Consider the following 19,339-nt stretch of genomic DNA (forward strand, 5'->3'; position numbering starts at 1 on the left):
TTATTGTCACTATGTTTTTTTTAAACCTTAATTTTAAGGGAAATTATTATGCCCACGTATTTATGTGGGTTCTGAAAATAGACTGCTCATGTCGTTTTGCATTCACCACATGACTTATTCCCCTGCTTACACACACAGAATATAAAATATTTGCCTATATTGGCTAGTGTAGCCTCCTATGCCAATACTATGCGTGTTAGGCACCATAAGACCTATCATTATGTCTTATAGGAATATCCTCCAGAATCTTCATTCCACAGTCATTTCCACATTACTGTATGTTCTTCAGGATAGGGTCATTTCTCCTCTGGACTGTACTGTATGCCGTGAGCTCTGTAACTAGATTATATGTAACAAATTGGTTTGAAAGGGAAGCAACCGGTACTGTATCTTGCTCTAATCTACCGCTACTCTGGTTCACGTTTCTTCCCCTCATTGTCTCACTGAGTCTCATGCCTTCACTCTACTGTTCTTTGCGTTCGTCTTCCATTGAGTTTTGATGTTGCTCTTGACGTGCAGGACAAGGCATTTGATATTTTATTCATACGAAAGCGCTGTACTACTGTGAGTATGTTTCAAGACTGGTGCTTTTCTGAACTTGAGTTCACATATTCATGCGAGACGTTGTTTATGACATGGGTTGGAGATCTCACGGGAGACTCGGAACAATGCTGTCACCACAGCTCAGTATTCATTTGGCTGCCTGAGCCAAGTAATGTTCTAGGATCCTCAAAAAGTTATACAGTGGCACCATCGAGAGCATCTTGACTGGCTGTATCACCTCTTGGTATGGCAAATGCACCGCCCTCGACCGCAAAGTGCTACAGATGGTGGTGCGAACAGCCCAGTACATCACTGGGGCCGAGCTCTATACCATCCACTACCTCTATATTAGGCGGTGTCAGAGGAGGGCCTGAGAAATTGCTAAATCCTCCAGCCACCCAAGCCGTAGATTGTTCACTCTGCTGCCGTCCAGCAAACGGTACCGGAGCATCGGCTCTTGGACCAAAAGGCTCAGAGACAGCTTCTACCCACAAGCCATAAGACTGCTAAATAGTCCGGGTAACCATTTAATTAAATATCTGCACTGACCCTATCTTGCACTGACTCTATGCACAGTCACAAGACTATACTGTACACTGAGTGTACAAAACATTAGGATCACCTGCTCTTTCAATGACAAACAAACCAGGTGAATCCAGGTGAAAGCTATGATCCCTTATTGACATACACTGAAAGAATTGTATAAGACCATAAGAAAACAAGAAGATGTTCATCCAGAAGCCACGCTCCTAGTGGCCTGGGACTTTAATGCAGGGAAAGTTAAATATGTTTTACCTAATTTCTACCAGCATGTCACATGTGCAACCAGAGGAAAAAAAACTCTAGACCACCTTTACTCCACACACAGAGACGCATGCAAAGCTTTCCCTCGTCCTCCATTTGGCAAATCTGACCATAAGTCCATCCTCTTGATTCCCGCTTACAAGCAAAAACGAAAGCAGGAAGTAGCAGTAACTCGCTCAATGCTACACTACAGGACTGTTTTGCTAGCACAGACGGGAATAAGTTCCAGGGTTCATACAATGGCATTGAAGAGTATACCACCTGTCACCGGCTTTATCAACATGTGCATCGGCGACGTCATCCCCACAGTGACTACGTACATATCCCAACCAGATGTCATGGATGACAGGCAACATCCGCACCGACCTAAAGGCTAGAGCACTAATCCAGACGGTCAAAAGAAATCCTGCTATGCCCTCAGACGAACCATCAAACAGGCAAAGCGTCAATACAGGACTAAGATTGAATCCTACTACACCGGCTCTGACGCTCGTTGGATGTGACAGGGCGTGCAAATTATTACGGATTACAAAGGGAAACCCAGCCACAAGCTGCCCAGAGACGTGAGCCTACCAGAAGAGCTAACTTCGTGGTGTTCTGGACGACTGTGTGATCACGCTCTCCGTGGCTGATGTAAGCAAGACCTTTTAAACAGGTCAACATTCACAAAGCCACAAGGCTGTGTCTCAAAGCATGCGTGGGCCAACTGGCAATAGGTCAGAGACCTGGCAGTGTGGTGCCAAGACAACAACCTCTCCCTCAATGTGAGCAAGACAAAGGAGCTGGTTGTGGACTACAGGAAAAGGAGGGCCGAACAGGCCCCCATTAACATCGACAGGGCTGTAGAGGAGCGGGTCGAGAGTTTCAAGTTCCTTGGTGTCAACATCACCAACAAACTATCATGGTCCAAACGCTGTTTATTATCTATGCATAGTCACTTTACCCCTACCCACATGTACAAATTACCCCGAATAACTTGCACCCCCACACATTGACTTGGTACCGGTACCCCCTGTATATAGCCTTCTTATTGTTATATAATTTTCTTGTGTTACTTTTTATTACATTTTTTACTTTAGTTTATTTAGTAAATATTTTCTTTACTCTTTTTCTTGAACTGCATTGTTGGTTAAGGGCTTGTAAGTAAGCATTTCACAGTAAGATCTACATCTGTTGTATTCGGCGCATGTGACAAATACAATTTGATATCACTTGTTAAATCCACTTCAATCACAGAAGGATTTTTAAGCCTTGAGACAATTGAGACATGGATTGTGTATGTGTGCCATTCAGAGGGTAAATGGGCAAGACAAAAGATTTAAGTGCCTTTGAATGGGGTATGATACTAGATATGATACTATCATACCCCATTCAAAGGCACTTATCTATGATAATGATAGATGCCAGGCGCACCGGTTTGAGTGTGTCAAGAACTGCAACGCTCCTGGGTTTCACAGTCAACAGTTTCCTGTGTGTATCATGAATTATCCACCACCCAAAGGACATCCAGCCAACTTGACACAACTGTGGGGAAGCATTGGAGTCAACACGGGCCAGCATCACTGTGGAACGCTTTCGACACCTTGTAATCAATTCCTTGACAAATTGAGGCTGTTCTGAGGGCAAAAGGGGTACAACTCAATATTAGGAAGGTGTTCCTAATGTTTTGTACACTCAGTGTATATACACACTACTGTGTATATACACACACTCACTCACACACACTACAATGACACTCTCACACATTCATATACACTACATACACACACACAACGAATTCACTTGTCTTTATTATCTATCCTGATGGCTAGTCACTTTACCCTGCCTTCATTTACATACTGTATCTACTTCAAATACCTCATACCCCTGCACATTGATCAAGTCTACACCTGTTGTATTCGGCGCATTTGATAAATGAAATTGTATTTTAAGTGTTTTGCATGGAAGGCAAGGCATCCTTTCTAGGTTTCCAGAATGCTCTTCAGTCTGTCTTCTGAGGGTTAGAGGCAGGCCCAGTACCTAAGTCATTTTTGGAAAAGCATGCTCGCAGTATCCTCTGAAGGCTGCAGCCAGGCAGGCAGCAGAGAGAGAGAGACAGTGCTGAGGCTGTGATAGATGAGCCACCCTGTCTAGTGTAGCCTGGTCGACATTCAGTCTGCCTCTCCAGGATATTAGAGGGGATGATAAGGTCAGAGCAGCTCCACTGTTAGAGTGCATTCCAAATTGCACCCTATTCCCTATATCAGGGGTGGGCAAACCTTTTGGTTCTAGGGCCACATCGTGATTTCAAAATTCAACCAAGGGTAGCTCAGATTTGTTTGTCAAAATCAATTTGCGGGCTAGAAAAAGTTATTTGAAAATATGTAGGTCCATTATACATTTCTACAGACTTCTCTCTAGTTTTAGACATTCAAGTGTAACCAAAAATAATAATTTGCCCCAATCATTTTTAATTTTTTTTACTCAAACCTCCCACAGGCCGGATTAAATGGGTTTGCGGGCCGGATCGAGCCTGCGGAATGTAGTTTGCCCACCTCTGCCCTATATATAGGTCTACAATACTTTTGTCCAGAGCTCTGGTCAAAGGTACTGCACTATTGGCCTGATTCCAATTGAGGAAATGTAAGCCTTTCCTATGCACGTCTCAGTAGTTGTTATTCAGATTTACCTTATGCTGGTGCGTAACAGGCTTTGCAGGCGTGATTCCCTTGCGCACGCTGAAGACATTTAATTAAATCACTGAAAACCCTCCCACTTGCTGGCCAACATATTTTGTTGTGTATTTCCCTTTAAATACGGTGTACGTTTTAATTAGAATTTAGTCAACAGACTAGAATACATCAAGAGAACACAACAAATATATTGATGAATCAAAAATAAATGTTGTAAAATTCAATCCATTAAATATTGGAAGGTGAAAAAAAAAATAGTCCAATAAGATTTGAAGAATAGTCTTATAAATCTACCCTAATCCTCACGAATCATGGAACTGCATGACAATGGTCCAGTCACCGTGAACCAGGCTCCAGGTTTAATCTGCGAAGCGTGGTCTGAGTTCCATATGGATTCAAATAGACTACATGTTCCAAATGTTACGGCTTTCTTCCGTCGAAGGAGAGTCGGACCAAAATGCAGCGTGGTTAGTTCGATACATGTTTAATGAAATGAAAAAACACAAACAATACAAAAACAACAAACGGAATGTGAAAACCTATACAGCCTATCTGGTGAACACTAACACAGAGACAGGAACAATCACCCACAAACACACAGTGAAACCCAGGCTACCTAAATATGGTTCCCAATCAGAGACAACGAGAATCACCCGACTCTGATTGAGAACCTCAGGCAGCCATAGACTATGCTAGACACCCCTACTCAGCCACAATCCCAATACCTACTAAAACCCCAATACAAAAACACAACACAAAATAAACCCATGTCACACCCTGGCCTGACCAAATAAATATATAAACACAAAATACTAAGACCAGGGCGTGACACCAAATTCTTGCACAACATTAACCTAATATGATCCTAATGCTAGCGACCCTCAGGAACAACTATACAAACTCACTAAAGTGACAGTTATAAATGTACTGTATGTGGGTATAACTGATGGTGGCTCCCGATGGTGGCTAATATTTAACATGAAGTTAAACTCAGACATCTCAGAATTACAAGCAGACTGGCAGCACCATAGGTCCCAGAGTGGTGGGGCAATTGTTTCCCCCTGGGGCCCAGAGTTTTTCCTTATCTGTTAGCCTAACCAGAAAAACTCTGGACCCTATAAGGTATGACAGTGATTAATCAGTTGTAAAATTGTTTTATATGGGCTATGATGGGGACCAGTTTTTCCAAATCAGGTCACATGTTTTTTTTTTTTATCCTGGCCCTGGGGGGGGGGATGAAAACTCTCTCAAACTGCAGCAACCTTATACTTGTTCATATTAATTTTATTTAGACTAGATTAAGAGGTGGATTTCCTCTACACAGACACAGAGGCAACAATGGATAGACAATAGAACTCACATGGCTGAGCTTGCTTTATGCATGTTTGCATCATGCAGGCCTATGCAACTGTAGTTCTAATTAAACATTTACTCACAGTCTATGTCATCACTATTATGTTGATTGATTCATTCCAGTTAATAATTTTGGATTGAAAAGGTATGGGCAGCCTAGCCAGCCCAACTTTGAATATAAACCACATTTCATCGCATTCACATTTTCTCCTGACACACAAATGGATTATAAATACATAACGTTTCCAATTTGTTTACCCTGACCAGATGGACTGGGTGCATAGGCTGTTTGCAGCTGCTATTATTAGTAGCCTACAGTTGATCAGACTGAAAAATCGTCTTGTTTTTATCCCATCTTTAATGGTTAGGTGTAGCCTAAGCTGCTGCAACATTTACAGTTGAAGTCATTAAAACGTGTTTTTCAACCACTCCACGAATGTCTTGATAACAAACTCTAATTTTTGCAAGTCGGTTTGGACATCTACTTTGTGCATGACACAAGTAATTTTTCTAAAAATTGTTTACAGACAGATTATTTCACTGTATCACATTTCCACTGGGTCAGAAGTTTACATACACCAAGTTGACTGTGCCTTTAAACAGCTTCGAAAATTCCAGAATATTATGTCATGGCTTTAGAAGCTTCTGATAGGCTAATTGCCATAATTTGAGTCAATTGGAGATGTACCTGTGGATGTATTTCAAGGCCTACCTTCAAACTCAGGACCTCTTTGCTTGACATCATGGGGAAAATCAAAAGAAATCAGCCAATAATTGTAGACCTCCACAAGTCTGGTTCATCCTTGGGATCAATTTCCAAACGCCTGAAGGTACCACGTTCATCTGTATAAACACCTTGGGACCACGCAGCCGTCATACCGCTCAGGAAGGAGGCGCATTCTGTCTCCTAGAGATTAATGTACTTTGGTGCGAAAAGTGCAAATCAATCCCAGACAACAGCAAAGGACCTTGTGAAGATGCTGGAGGAAACAGGTACAAAAGTATCTATATCTACAGTAAAACGAGTCCTATATTGACATAACCTGAAAGGTCGCTCAGCAAGGAAGAAGCCACTGCTCCAAAACCGCCGTAAAAAAGCCAGTCTATGGTTTGCAACTGCACATGGGGACAAAGATCGTACTTTTTGTAGAAATGTCCTCTGGTCTGATGAAACAAAATAGAACTGTTTGGCCATAATGACCATTGTTATGTTTGGAGGAAAAAGGGGGATGCTTGCAAGCCAAAGAAAACCATCCCAAACGTGAAGCACGGGGGTGGCAGCATCATGTTGTGGTGGTGCTTTGCTGCAGGAGGGACTGGTGCACTTCACAAAATAGATGGCAACATGAGGCAGGAAAATTATGTGGTTATTTTGAAGCAACATCTCAAGACATCAGTTAAAGCTTGGTTGCAAATGGGTCTTCCAAATGGACAATGACTCCAAGCATACTTCCAAAGTTGTGGCAAAATGGCTTATGGACAACAAAGTCAATGTATTGGAGTGGCCATCACAAAGCCCTGACCTCAATCCTATAGACAATTTGTGGGCAGAACTGAAAAAGTGTGTGCAAGCAAGGAGGCCTACAAACCTGACTCAGTTACACCAGCTCTGTCAGGAGGAATGGGCCAAAATTCACCCAACTTATTGTGGGAAGCTTGTGGAAGGCTACCCATAACGTTTGACCCAAGTTAAACAATTTAAAGGCAATGCTACCAAGTACTAATTGAGTGTTTGTAAACTTCTGACCCACTGGGAATGTGATGAAAGAAAAAAAAGCTGAAATAAATCATTCTCTCTACTATTATTCTGACATTTCACATTCTTAAAATAAAATGGTGATCCTAACTGACATAAGACAGGGAACTTTTACTAGGATAAAATGTCAGGAATGGTCAAACTGAGTTTAAATGTATTTGGCTAAGGTGCATGTAAACTTCCGACTTCAATTGTATGCCGTGAGTTGTTGCTTGTGTCTGTCCAGATTGATTGTGTTATCATCTTTGCTAAATAAATACAGAAGGAACGTGGAAAGCCTACTTGAGCGCGTGTGAAAAGATGTGTTGCATCAACCGCTCTGTAATCTCACTTTTAATGGATGATGCGATGGAAGCTATTAAATCATTCTGAATTGATTTTGACATACCAGAAAAGACAGTCGAAAGTTCCATATGTTCAGAAAGTAAAGCATTGTGATGTGCAATTACCTCTGCAAGCTCCTTGTAGTTTCCCTTGTTAGCAGAATGTTCCCTCTTGTCGTGTCCTCTAAAAGCCAATACTTGCATGCCCTAAAATGCAGTGGTGTCGATAAACCACTTGAGAACATCCCTGTTTTTCTTACTTTCTCATTTGAAGACGCAGATTTCTGTATGTTACATTATCGAATAAGCTTTATCCCAGAAGCTTGAATCTGATGTGGGCATTTACCGTGCATTCGGGAAAGTATTCAGATCCCTTGTTTTGTTACAGCCTTATTCTAAAATGGATTAAATTGCCCACCCTATTTTAAAATGGATTAACCCCCCCCACCCCCATTTTAAAATTGATTAAATTGTCCCTACCCCTCCTTATTCTAAAATGGATTAAATTGTCAAAAACAAGAAACAACAAAACGAACGTGAAGCTGACTAGGGCTATACAGGCCACTAACAAACTCAACTACCCACAACTAAGGTGGCAAAACAGGCTGCCTAAGTATGATTCCCAATCAGAGACAACTGTCCCTGATTGAGAACCATACCTGGCCAAAACATAGAAACAGAAAACATAGAAATAAAGAAACTAGAATTCCCACCCTAGTCACACCCTGGCCTAACCAAAATCGAGAATAAAAGCCTCTCTATGGCCAGGGCGTGACAATACCCCATAATGACAAAGAAAAAACAGGTTTTTAGAACATTTTGTCAAAAAACAAACTGAAATTTTGCATTTACATAAGTATTCAGACCCTTTACTTTATACTTTGCTGAATCACCTTTGGCAGCAATTACAGCCTTGAGTCTTCTTGGGTATGACGCTACAAACTTGGCACACCTGTATTTGGGGAGTTTCTCCCATTCTTCTTTGCTCTCTCAAGCTCTGTCAGGTTGGATGGGGAGCATCACTGCACAGCTATTTTCAGGTTTCTCCAGAGATGTTAGTACGGGCTCTGGCTGGGCCACTCAAGGACATTCAGAGACTTGTCCCGAAGCCACTCCTGCGTTGTCTTGGCTGTGTACTTAGGGTCGTTGTCTTGTTGGAAGGTGAACTTTCGCCCTCAGTCTGAGGTCCTGTGCGCTCTGGAGCAGGTTTTTATCAAGGATCTCTCTGTACTTTACTCCGTTCATCTTTGCCTCAATCCTGACTAGTCTCCCAGTCCCTGCCTCCGAAAAACATCCCCACAGCATGATGCTGCCCCCACCATGCTTCACCATAGGTATGGTGCCATGTTTCCTCCAGATGTGATGTTTGGCATTCAGTCCAAAGAGTTCAATCTTGGTTTCATCAGACCAGAGAATATTGTTTCTCATGGTCTGAGAGTCCTTTTAGGTGCCTTTTGGCAAACTCCAAGCGGGCTGTCATGTGCCTTTTACTGAGGAGTGGCTTCCATCTGGCCATTCTACCATAAGGCCGGATTGATGGAGTGCTGCAGAGATGGTTGTCCTTCTGGAAGGTTTTCCCATCTCCATTGAGGAACTCTGGAACTCTGTCAAAGTGATTGTAGGTTTCTTGGTCACCTCCCTGACCAAGGCCCTTCTCCCCCGATTGCTCAGTTTGGCTGTGCGGAAAGCACTAGGAAGAGTCTTGGTGGTTCCATACTTCTTCCATTTAAGAATGATGGAGGCCACTGTGTTCTTGGGGACCTTCAATGCTGCAGACATTTTTTGGTACCCTTCCCCAGATCTATGCCTTGACACAATCCTGTCTCTGAGCTCTACGGACAATTCCTTCGACCTCATAGCTTGGTTTTTGCTCTGACATGTATTATCAACTGTGGGACCTTATATAGGCAGGTGTGTGGCTTTCCAAATCATATCCAATCAATCGAATTTACCACAGATGGACTCCAATCAAGTTTGAGATACATCTCAAGGATGATCAATAGAAACAGGATGCACCTGAGCTCAAATTTGAGTCTCATAGCAAAGGGTCTGAATACTTATATAAATAAGGTATTTCTGTTGATTTTATTTTTAATACATTAGCAAAAAATTCTTAAACCATTTTTTCACTTTGTCATTATGATGAGGAAAACATTTAATTTAATCAATTTTAGAATAAGGCTGGAACGTAACAAAAGGTGGAATATTCAATGTGTCTGAATACTTTGTGAATGAACTGTATATGCTCCCATCTTTTGTTTTGCTATTTAATTAAAAGATCGATGTTCTTCAGGTCACTGTACTCAGACTTTCCTAAAAGCAGGGAAGGCTAGCAATACAGGCGGCTTGATGAAAGGCTCCCTGTTAACCAGCTACCCTTTTGATACCAATTGGTATTGAACGCCCTCACCTTTTCCTCCTTCTTCATGAAACTGATCTCAGGCAGAGGTCGACCCTTGGTTTTAATTCTAACCTTTTCCGTGTACTCCAGAGAATGACAGGGGTTCTTCACAAAAAGTCAACAACATTTTTGGTAGGTTCTACCATTCTACTAGTGAGAACTGCATGCTCACACTGTTAGCTAGCTAGCTACTGCCACTTGCTACTGAATTTAGCAAGGCAAAATGAAATGCATTGCACTAACTGGACACAAAAATAAACCGAAGAAAACTATTTATAGAAAACTATTTATGAATAATATCCTAAAAATGCTCAACTCTCACTTTTCACTCTCAATCTCTATCCAATAATGTCACCAATAATGCTCTGCTGCACAACCCCAATACAACACACTCGGTTCATTCTATGATCCTAATCCTATGATTGGATGGACATGTCAGTTCATATTGCAAAAGCTTTGATGATTGGAGGTCGTCCTCCAGAAGTTGTCATAATTACCATGTAGGCCATTGGAAGGGGGTGAGGCCTACGAGCTTCCTAGGTTTTGTATTGAAGTCAATGAAGGACAGAAGCTAGAGTGTTGTTGAAGTTGCTATAGACAAATAATTGATTGTTTTAATCAATTATTTGATGACAATAATTTAAATGTTTTACTATTTTCATTTTTATGAAATTTCACTGAAAAGGATAGTCCTCTCCTTCCTCTGAGGAGCAGCCTCCAGTGGTGTAGACTAGAGGCAGCCATTAAATATATAACGATGGATAGGTCCCTCTAGTGTACAGCTTTGGCAGTGCAGTCAGACAATAGATGCCAGAGTACTAACGTCATTGGTGTTTCAGCCATAGCTGCCACACCCACCAATCAAACGTTGTTGCTTGTAAGCGGTAAGGGCTCTTGTTGTCTTTAGCTGATATTTCAATGCATGTGTCCCCGTACTTGCACCAGGTGCTGTATGTATCAATCATCTTAAAGTAAAGGGCTAATCTAGGATCAGGTCTCCTCTGTCCATTCACCATAATCTCAAATGTAAAAACTGATCCTAGCTCAAAAACGGATCCACTACTAGTCTGACATGCTCGATACACATGGCTCCGTGGTCTTGGTTTGTGTTGCAGGTGTGGCCCGGGTGGGCTATGGAGACGTGTCCTCTCGTAAGGCCCTGCGTGAAGCTCTGCAGTGCAAACCCTTCTCCTGGTACCTGGAGAACATCTACCCCGACTCTCAGATCCCCAGGCGATACTACTCACTTGGTGAAGTATGAAGCATTTCAGATTCTACAGCCCAATGTACCTCTCATGATTGTGTATGCATCCCAAATGGGACTCTATTCCCTATATAGTGTACTACTTCTAACAAGGACCCATAGTGAATAGGGTGCCATTTGCCCTACTTCTCTTTCAAATAAGTCAGGGACGATAACTGGCGTCATCGGTTTAGTTGTTGACCCAAGCACGGGCTAGAGTTAGCTAACAACATTCTAGATAACAGGTTAGCATGAGGCAAAGAGGGGAATGTTCTTGATAACATATGCCAATAAAAGAGGAAGACCATGATTGATAGAGAGCCTGTTAAATGATGTGACGGGTTGGGAGTTTGGAGAGGAGGTTGTAATCCCCAAGTTTAATTCTGCTGAGGCTCCATGATTTTACAGCCTGCATCCAATGTACTGCAGTAAAAGCTGCCTATGGCAGGAAACTGCAGCAGTGCCCTCAGTCTTCCCTTTCCTGCCCTCCCGTCTGTTCCATGATTAACTCACTCCACAGCACACAGCACACATCCCACTTTTCACAGCTCCAGTCATTAGCTTTTATATCATTTCATTATGAACGGTACCATTCCTGCATAGTAAGCACCTTATCCAACACCTAGCACATAGAGCATGCCTCTAGGAGTATATTAGTTAGACATTAGATGGCTCATTGGATTATGGAATCATTAAGTAAGAATTTGGGTTGGGAACATAGATCACAACAGGTCTGATGTATGCAGCCATTTGCGTTGCTAAGCAAGGTCCCGCATCATGAGTTACATCGCCGGTGAGCTAATGAGTTTAGATTGCTAGTTTTATTGAATAGTAAATATTGAATTAGATTTGACATCTGGGCAACAGATTTTGTCATCTGGAAATGATGTGCCAGTGTTTGATGAGCGGGACTTCATTTCTTCCACCTCTATAAGCCGTAGCTTTTGTCAGCTGTAAATATGCCAAGTTGGATTGAAGGATGGGAATTATGAGTAAGTATGAATCCAATGTTGAATCTCTCATTTTATTCCTTTCTACCCCTAGATCAGAAATGTTGAAACGAACCAGTGTGTGGACAACATGGGCAGAAAGGAAAACGAGAAAGTTGGCTTCTTCAACTGCCATGGCATGGGTGGGAATCAGGTAAGGAGACTGCAGTAGAGAGCAAAGAGCTATGGACTTTCCCGTATTTCCTATGTTTTCCCAGAAATCCAGTTTGGAATGGAGAGAATTAGCAGGAAATCCAGAATCCTCCAGCCAGGATTTTGGAAAATTACCTGAATTTTGCAACACAAGGAGAGAGCTATGGACGAGTAGATACAGTAAATGTCTTGTTCTCTCTGCTAGGTGTTTTCCTACACAGCTGATAAGGAGATCCGGACAGATGACTTGTGTCTGGACGTGTCACGTCCCCATGGACCTGTGGTCATGCTGAAGTGTCATCAAATGAAGGGGAATCAGATGTTTGAGTATGATGCAGAGGTAAAGATCAAACTCAAGACTCCTCCTGTACTGTGTGAGTCATGACAGGAGTGCGATAACTTGTGATTATGATATTTTTTTTACATTATGTTATTTAAACTTTATTTAACCTGGCAAGTCAGTTAAGAACAAATTCTTATTTACAATGACGGCCCACCCTGGGCCAAACCCGGACGACGCTGGGCCAATTGTGCGCCGCCCTATTATGGGACTCCCAATCATGGCCGGATGTGAATCAGGGACTGTAGTGATGCCTTTTGCACTGAGATGCAGTGCCTTTAACTGCTGTGCCATTCGGGAGCCCACACAACTTTGCCACACACTGATTGTCCAGAGTAATTTCTGCACTATTACATAGGAAGATTTTTCATGTGAAAATGACACACCTGTACAAATACATCTATAATTCTTCAAAAATGGTTGGATTATTTTAAGCCACCAGATGGTGCTACATGTCAGGAGTCAGGCTTCCTGTCAAATCCTGTACAGTAGCCATCATTCTGTAGCTCAGTGCACATTGCAGCCCATAATTTCCCCCATTTATTCAAATGTTCTTCTCTCATGTAGTATGTTGGCAAGTGGGAATATGATTTTGAGGTAAGCTTTCTGACCTAGCGCTCGTGAATGTCGTCATCTAGTCGACGTAGACAGTGTGTAAGTCCTGTCTTTGGTAGGTAGTAGTATCTTGTTCTTAGTGGTTGTAAGGCCTGCGTGTTTTTTTTCTCTCTCAGTAGTCTACAAAGTCCTCTGTGAAATTGTGTTAGTAGTTTATAGGTTTTAATGCTCTGGGGGATGTGACTCGTTAGCCAGACCTGTGGACTGAACAGACTCCACTGTCCAGTTATGAGCCAAATGACATGTAGACTCAGACATAGAGTTGCAAAATTCCAGTAACTTTCCAAAATTCCCTGGCTTTCCAGAAGTCCTGGGTGGAAGATTAATGGAATTCTTGGACATTTTGGGAAAGTTGCTGGAATTTTGCAAGCATATTAGACACTACTGAATGGTCCATGATATGCCAACAGATTTGGTTTTCATTTCAATGATCCAGGACTTGATGAATTGAGTACACTTCGAGATATCCATAATATTTATATCATGCAAATCATCTATGCCAGTACAAGTGCCATTTTGATGTGCATCAGACTTTGAAACAAGCACAGCATACTAGCACAGCATACTAGCACAGCATACTAGCACAGCATACTAGCACAGCATACTAGCACAGCATACTAGCACAGCATACTAGCACAGCATACTAGCACAGCATACTAGCACAGCATACTAGCACAGCACATAGAATAAAGCATATACATTAACACAGGGAAACTGTAGCATACAACAATTGTGTATTCTCAAAGCAGCCTTAATATTAACAATTCATATCGTTATCTTTCTTCCACTGGGACATATTCATATGTTTGAGTCCCTAAGCGTTTTATCCCAAAAAATGTGTGAAGAAAAAACGCTTTCAGAGTAAAATGAAACAACTAAAACCAGATATAAACAAAGTAAAAAATGATGCTATATATATATATATATATATAATTAAATAATATCATCTTTGAGAGCTAACAATCACCAAAATAAAAACTAGACGGAGAGAATTTAAAATTCAACAACAATTAACTTTGCATAATAACAAAATATATACTGCTAAATAACACTGCATTAGTGTAACATCTGCTTCCAACTTACACCCTCAAACAAATAGATCCCCTGAACGCAGCTCACTTTCCAGCTCACACTTTCAAACACCTAGATCCCCTGAACGCAGCTCACTCTCCAGATCCCAATCACCTGAATTATAATTACCTGTTCACACACCTGTATGCCATTATCATACACTATTTAGTTCAGTTCTGTGCATCCCATCACTGTGAGGTATTGTTTGTTTTGTGGCACACATCTTTCAGAGCTCTGTGTTTCCCGTGATTTACTCCTCCCGTGTATGATAGTTTTTGCCTGCCTCACTAACGGTGCCTATTCCCTGCCTGTACTTTAGCCTATTGGATTTACTGTTATCTACATCTTGCCTGATCTCCTGGACTATGTTACTAGCCTTCTCCCTGCCTGTACTGTTGCCCTTTTGGACCCCTGTGTATGACCTTCTGCCTGCATCTGGACCCAGCTACCTGCCTCCTCCTGTGGTCCTTTGCAATAAACACTGTGCCCTGCACTTAAACCCAGCTCTCTGTCTCCCCTCATGTTCATTACAATTAGCCATGGCAAAATGCATAGAATTGCAGAACATTTGCTTTAAAACTGCAACATTTTCTCTCAGCTCCATTGCAGAATATGTCGAATCGCATAAAATGTTCTTTGAAACTGGAACATTCTCTCTCAGCTTAATTGCAAAATGTGTAGAACTGCAGGGAATTGGCATTAAAAAATATATATCTATGGGAGCCTCTAAAATGTCCTCTACAATTCAGCCATGCAAACGCCCGATTGCACCCCCTGCTACCTGCTCCAGTATGGTGTCACCTGTCATTGATTAAGATCTCTCATGTCACTGTCAACTTTGAAAAGCCCCCAGGCTCATCTATTCCTGTACACACCCTGGGAGAGATCCAGGTATTACACTTTGTGCTTTAGTTAAATATGTAATATGAAAACATGAATAATTCATGCGTTAGGAAATGTCCCTGACGTATACGGCAGTGGGGTTTCAATGCCTCTGTCAACGGCCTGATTATTTTTAGGAACAGTGTGACAGGCGATACTACTGATCCCAGCCGTGCCATTAACATTTCATATGGTCATCATTTTCAGCATCTGAGAGACAGCGAGAAATACCTGACTTTTACATCATCTCCATATTCCAGGTGGTCAGAGCCTGGGCTTGAAGTGGACTGAAATAGCTGTCGGTAGTCATTTTGGGTACCTATTTATATTTAGGTGCGGGTACTTTGCAATATTTTTAAGCCAATTTTCTTTAAGAGGTACTGGTACTCAAGCAGTAACAAATTCGAGGTGCCGGTACTCAGTACCAGTGTGTAACAGTCCAATTCAAGCACTGGTCAGAGCCATCTCTCTAGTCACCTCTTATTCTCAATCCCTCCCTGCTCTTCCTTTCATAGGACTATAGAATATCAGTGCTGATATAGAATATCAGTGCTGATATAGAATATCAGTGCCACCATCCCACCAAGTCCCATCCACTTTTATCAAACTAGGAAATCTGGTTGAAGATTTTCTGATTGTAGGCAAAGGTGGTTCCATTCTGAGCAACACTCCAACATAGTCCATTTACCCCTTAGATGGGTTGTGTGGCATTGTGTTTTTTTGGAATATAAGTCTACAGTACTGTTGGTGATCTTGTTGTTGGGCCTGTCTGGCCTGAGTCTGGCTCTGTCCTAGCGTTTCTCACTCACCACTTCCATCTCCTCATGTCCATGCATGACATCCTCCATCCGGATGTCCATCCACAGAAGCACACGTTCCTCCACATCATCACCCAGTCATGTCTGACCATCAGCAGGCTGGAGGATGGCAGCTGGCGCCCCACGGTGGAGTACTGTAATAATAGCCCCCTGCAAGCCTGGGTCCTGAGGAACTTCACCCGGCTGGAGGTGTTTAGGAAGCTGTACTACAGCCCCACTGATTACTTTCTGTAGGGGCTGTCTTCCTGCATGGGCCACCACAGGTCAGTAACTTACTGTACAACCAGACCTTGTGGAGGTCCTAGTGTGCAGTAGTGTAGTGTTCTAGTGTGTGTAGTGTTCTAATGTGTTGTAGTCTAGTGTGTAGTATGTTGTCTAGTGTGTAGAGTTCTAGTGTGTGTAGTGTTCTAATGTGTAGTAGTCTAGTGAGTAGTATGTCATCTAGTGTGTAGTGTTCTAGTGTGTAGTATGTCATATAGTGTGTAGTGTTCTAATGTGTAGTAGTCTAGTGAGTAGTATGTCATCTAGTGTGTAGTGTTCTAGTGTGTAGTATGTCATATAGTGTGTAGTGTTCTAGTGTGTAGTGTGTGTAGTGTTCTAATGTGTAGTAGACTAGTGAGTAGTATGTCGTCTAGTGTGTAGTCCAGTGGTGGCTGGTGGTCGGAGATATCGGAGGAAGGGTTTATTGTAATGGAATTCCAGCCTTTGAAATTAGCCCGTCCTGCTTTATCTCTGCTCACCAGCAACCAATGGTGTAGTTGGCGAGTGTGCAATCGTCTAGTGTGTACTGTCTAGCCTGCAGAGCTGGAGTTGTATGACTGTGGCGGAATATGCGTTCAACTTTGCTTTAGTAAGTAGCTCCTTTACCTCACGGTATGTTTGTGTTCGTTTCCTTTACCTCCGCTTTGAGATGTTTTTGGAGCTGCAGCTTGTTGCAATGCTGGACTTTTCCAACGTTAGTAAAAGTCTGCCACGCAAAGAAGTTTCAGTAGCGATTACCAGTGGCCTTTTGATGTGAATGCATAACGACAGGAACACAGAGGCACACCGGGCAATAATAAACGTCCCTCGACAGCTTTAGATGGTGCTGTAAAACACCACGCTATCTGCAAGAAATGTATCCAGCCTTCCTCCTTCACCAAATTTGATCTCATTTTACATTTATTTTCATACATCAATATTTTATTTTAGATGCGAAAATTCACTGGAGGCCCTCATTGGATGAGAGCTGAGGAGGCGAGGTGGTTTTATGTTTAGCTGATTATCTATGCGATGGGCAAATTGAAATGGGCTCGCCTTTGTTTACAAGCTCTTTTGAAGTGATCCCTCATTGTGAGCTGTGCTTTCATGGCTCTGGCCTTGGGAAAGTGAGGGCTGCATTTTGAACACACTCCTATGGCCTCATAACAGCTGTGTTCAGCACACAGCGTGTTCTCAGTGTCTGAGGATTGAATTTTAATCACCACTCATTTCCATTTTACCTATATACATCTACTGAATCGAGTCTGGATGCTCGCTGCAAGAAGCTACCGGCTTCTGTTTGATATATGAACAGTATTTCTATTTGTCATTCCCTTAACTTTAGCCAGTTACCTCTTTACAGTACCTCTGTAATTCATTGGAGTTTATTTGTCTGTTAAGCAGTTGACGTTTGCCTGGTAAAGAACATTCATTGCTGTGTGCTCTCCTTTTCGGAATACTGTTGGTTAAATTGGGTGAGTTGCGCTCAGGGTTATTGTTCTTTGTAAACCTGACGGTGCTAGAGCAGCCTGCTGTCAGATGGCCTCATTCCCTGTTCTGTTCCTACCGTAGTCTCTGTCCTTGAGATTAACACTGCACGACGCTCTCTGAACAGACAATATTGGGACCACAATTAGACAGTGGGTGTGTCCCAAATGGCATGCTATTCCCTTTATAGTGCATCACTTTTTTACCAAAGCCCTATGGGCCCCAATCAACAGTTGAGCACTATAAAGGCAATAGGGTGCCATTTGGGATACACACTTGGTCAATCCGTACTGAACAGCCACACTATCTAACCGCCGTGGCTCCCTCCAATGGCAGAATGCCAAGAAACACATTTCTATTGAATCTGTTGGTACTGTGTAGATTTTTTGTTACACGCCAGACTCTGTTTTTAAGCGTTGTTAGTGTCAGCACAAACACACATTTAAAAGGGATCCTGCATCTGTCAGCAAGTCAGGTTGCCGCGGACTCTTTGAGACAGAGGATAAATGTTCCTCACCCTGTGCCGGCTCTTGGAGACCATCTTCATTTAATTAGCAGGTCTCAGCTGTGCACACACACGGCACAGAGCTCATGAGCCACACTCTGGGACTGCAACAGCTGTAATGGGAGTTTTTACTGCCACTGAGGAGCAATGAAATAATTATGAGCAGAGAGGACACGTCCCTCACATGTCTAATATTTTCATTAAATATGGATTGGTTTTCCTACTCTCTTATATTTTCTTCATGCGGTCTTTTCTGCACTGAAGTATGGCGGGATCTTTCAGGGATGGCAAAAATAGCATCTCCATTATTGCCCCAGACATGTTCTTATGATTAATAAATAAGCTTTAGTGTAGTGGAGGTTCATAGGCCTATTTACAGGTACAGGACTATAATGGCAGATACTACAATTTTGGCTTGTTAGTGTAATACTATTTGGACAGCTATAGTTGAGGACATAAATACATTCATTTGTTTTATACATTTTAAAAGCAGAACGTTGTGTTTTTTTAAACCTTGGCACGAAAACCTGCCTAGGTGGTTGGTTTTACTGGAGAGAGAGAGAGATGCTCTGTGTGATGCCTTTAAAAAGTATTGATACCCCCTTGACTTATTCCACTTTTTTTGTGTTGCAGCCTGAATTCAAAATATTATATTTATATATATATTTATTTATATATATTTATATAAAATATTTTATTTTTCTCACCCATCTACACACAATACCCCATAATGACAAAGTGAAAACAGACATTTTTGAAAATGTATTGAAAATGAAATACAGAAGTAACCATTTACATAAGTACTCACACCCCTGAGTTAGATGTTAGAATCACCTTGGGCAGTGATTACAGCTGTGGGTCTTTCTGGATAAGGGACTGTACGTTATTTATAATGAGGGATACTGTACCTGGAGAAAATCATACCTCTCTGAAATTAAAATGGGTGACCCTCCCTTCAGTACAATAAATATTTTTTTTACCAACCCTCCCTGAACATTTGGAGAAAAAAAAGTGACCTTCCCCTATACCCAAAATAATGTGGATAGCAGAGAAAATTCCTACCCTTTACCCTTACTCCAAGGCAGTGGACATTTTAGCATGTGAATCTTGGTGGGGATGAATTCCAGCAAAGCCACTACACAA

The 19,339-nt window shown here is 42.0% G+C and overlaps 1 protein-coding gene across 2 annotated transcripts in view; it reads left to right on the forward strand.

Moving 5' to 3' along the window:
- Positions 1–19,339, forward strand: part of LOC109870999 (polypeptide N-acetylgalactosaminyltransferase 13) — an 81,450-nt gene that overhangs the window by 43,667 nt on the left and 18,444 nt on the right. For both annotated transcript variants that reach the window (XM_031805896.1, XM_020461739.2), the window contains 3 exons: positions 10,968–11,107; positions 12,140–12,238; positions 12,443–12,577. In XM_031805896.1, coding sequence (XP_031661756.1) covers positions 10,968–11,107; positions 12,140–12,238; positions 12,443–12,577 — 374 coding nt within the window. The remainder of the gene's footprint in view (positions 1–10,967; positions 11,108–12,139; positions 12,239–12,442; positions 12,578–19,339) is intronic.

Source organism: Oncorhynchus kisutch, linkage group LG26, assembly GCF_002021735.2.
Source record: "Oncorhynchus kisutch isolate 150728-3 linkage group LG26, Okis_V2, whole genome shotgun sequence".
Taxonomy (NCBI): domain Eukaryota; kingdom Metazoa; phylum Chordata; class Actinopteri; order Salmoniformes; family Salmonidae; genus Oncorhynchus; species Oncorhynchus kisutch.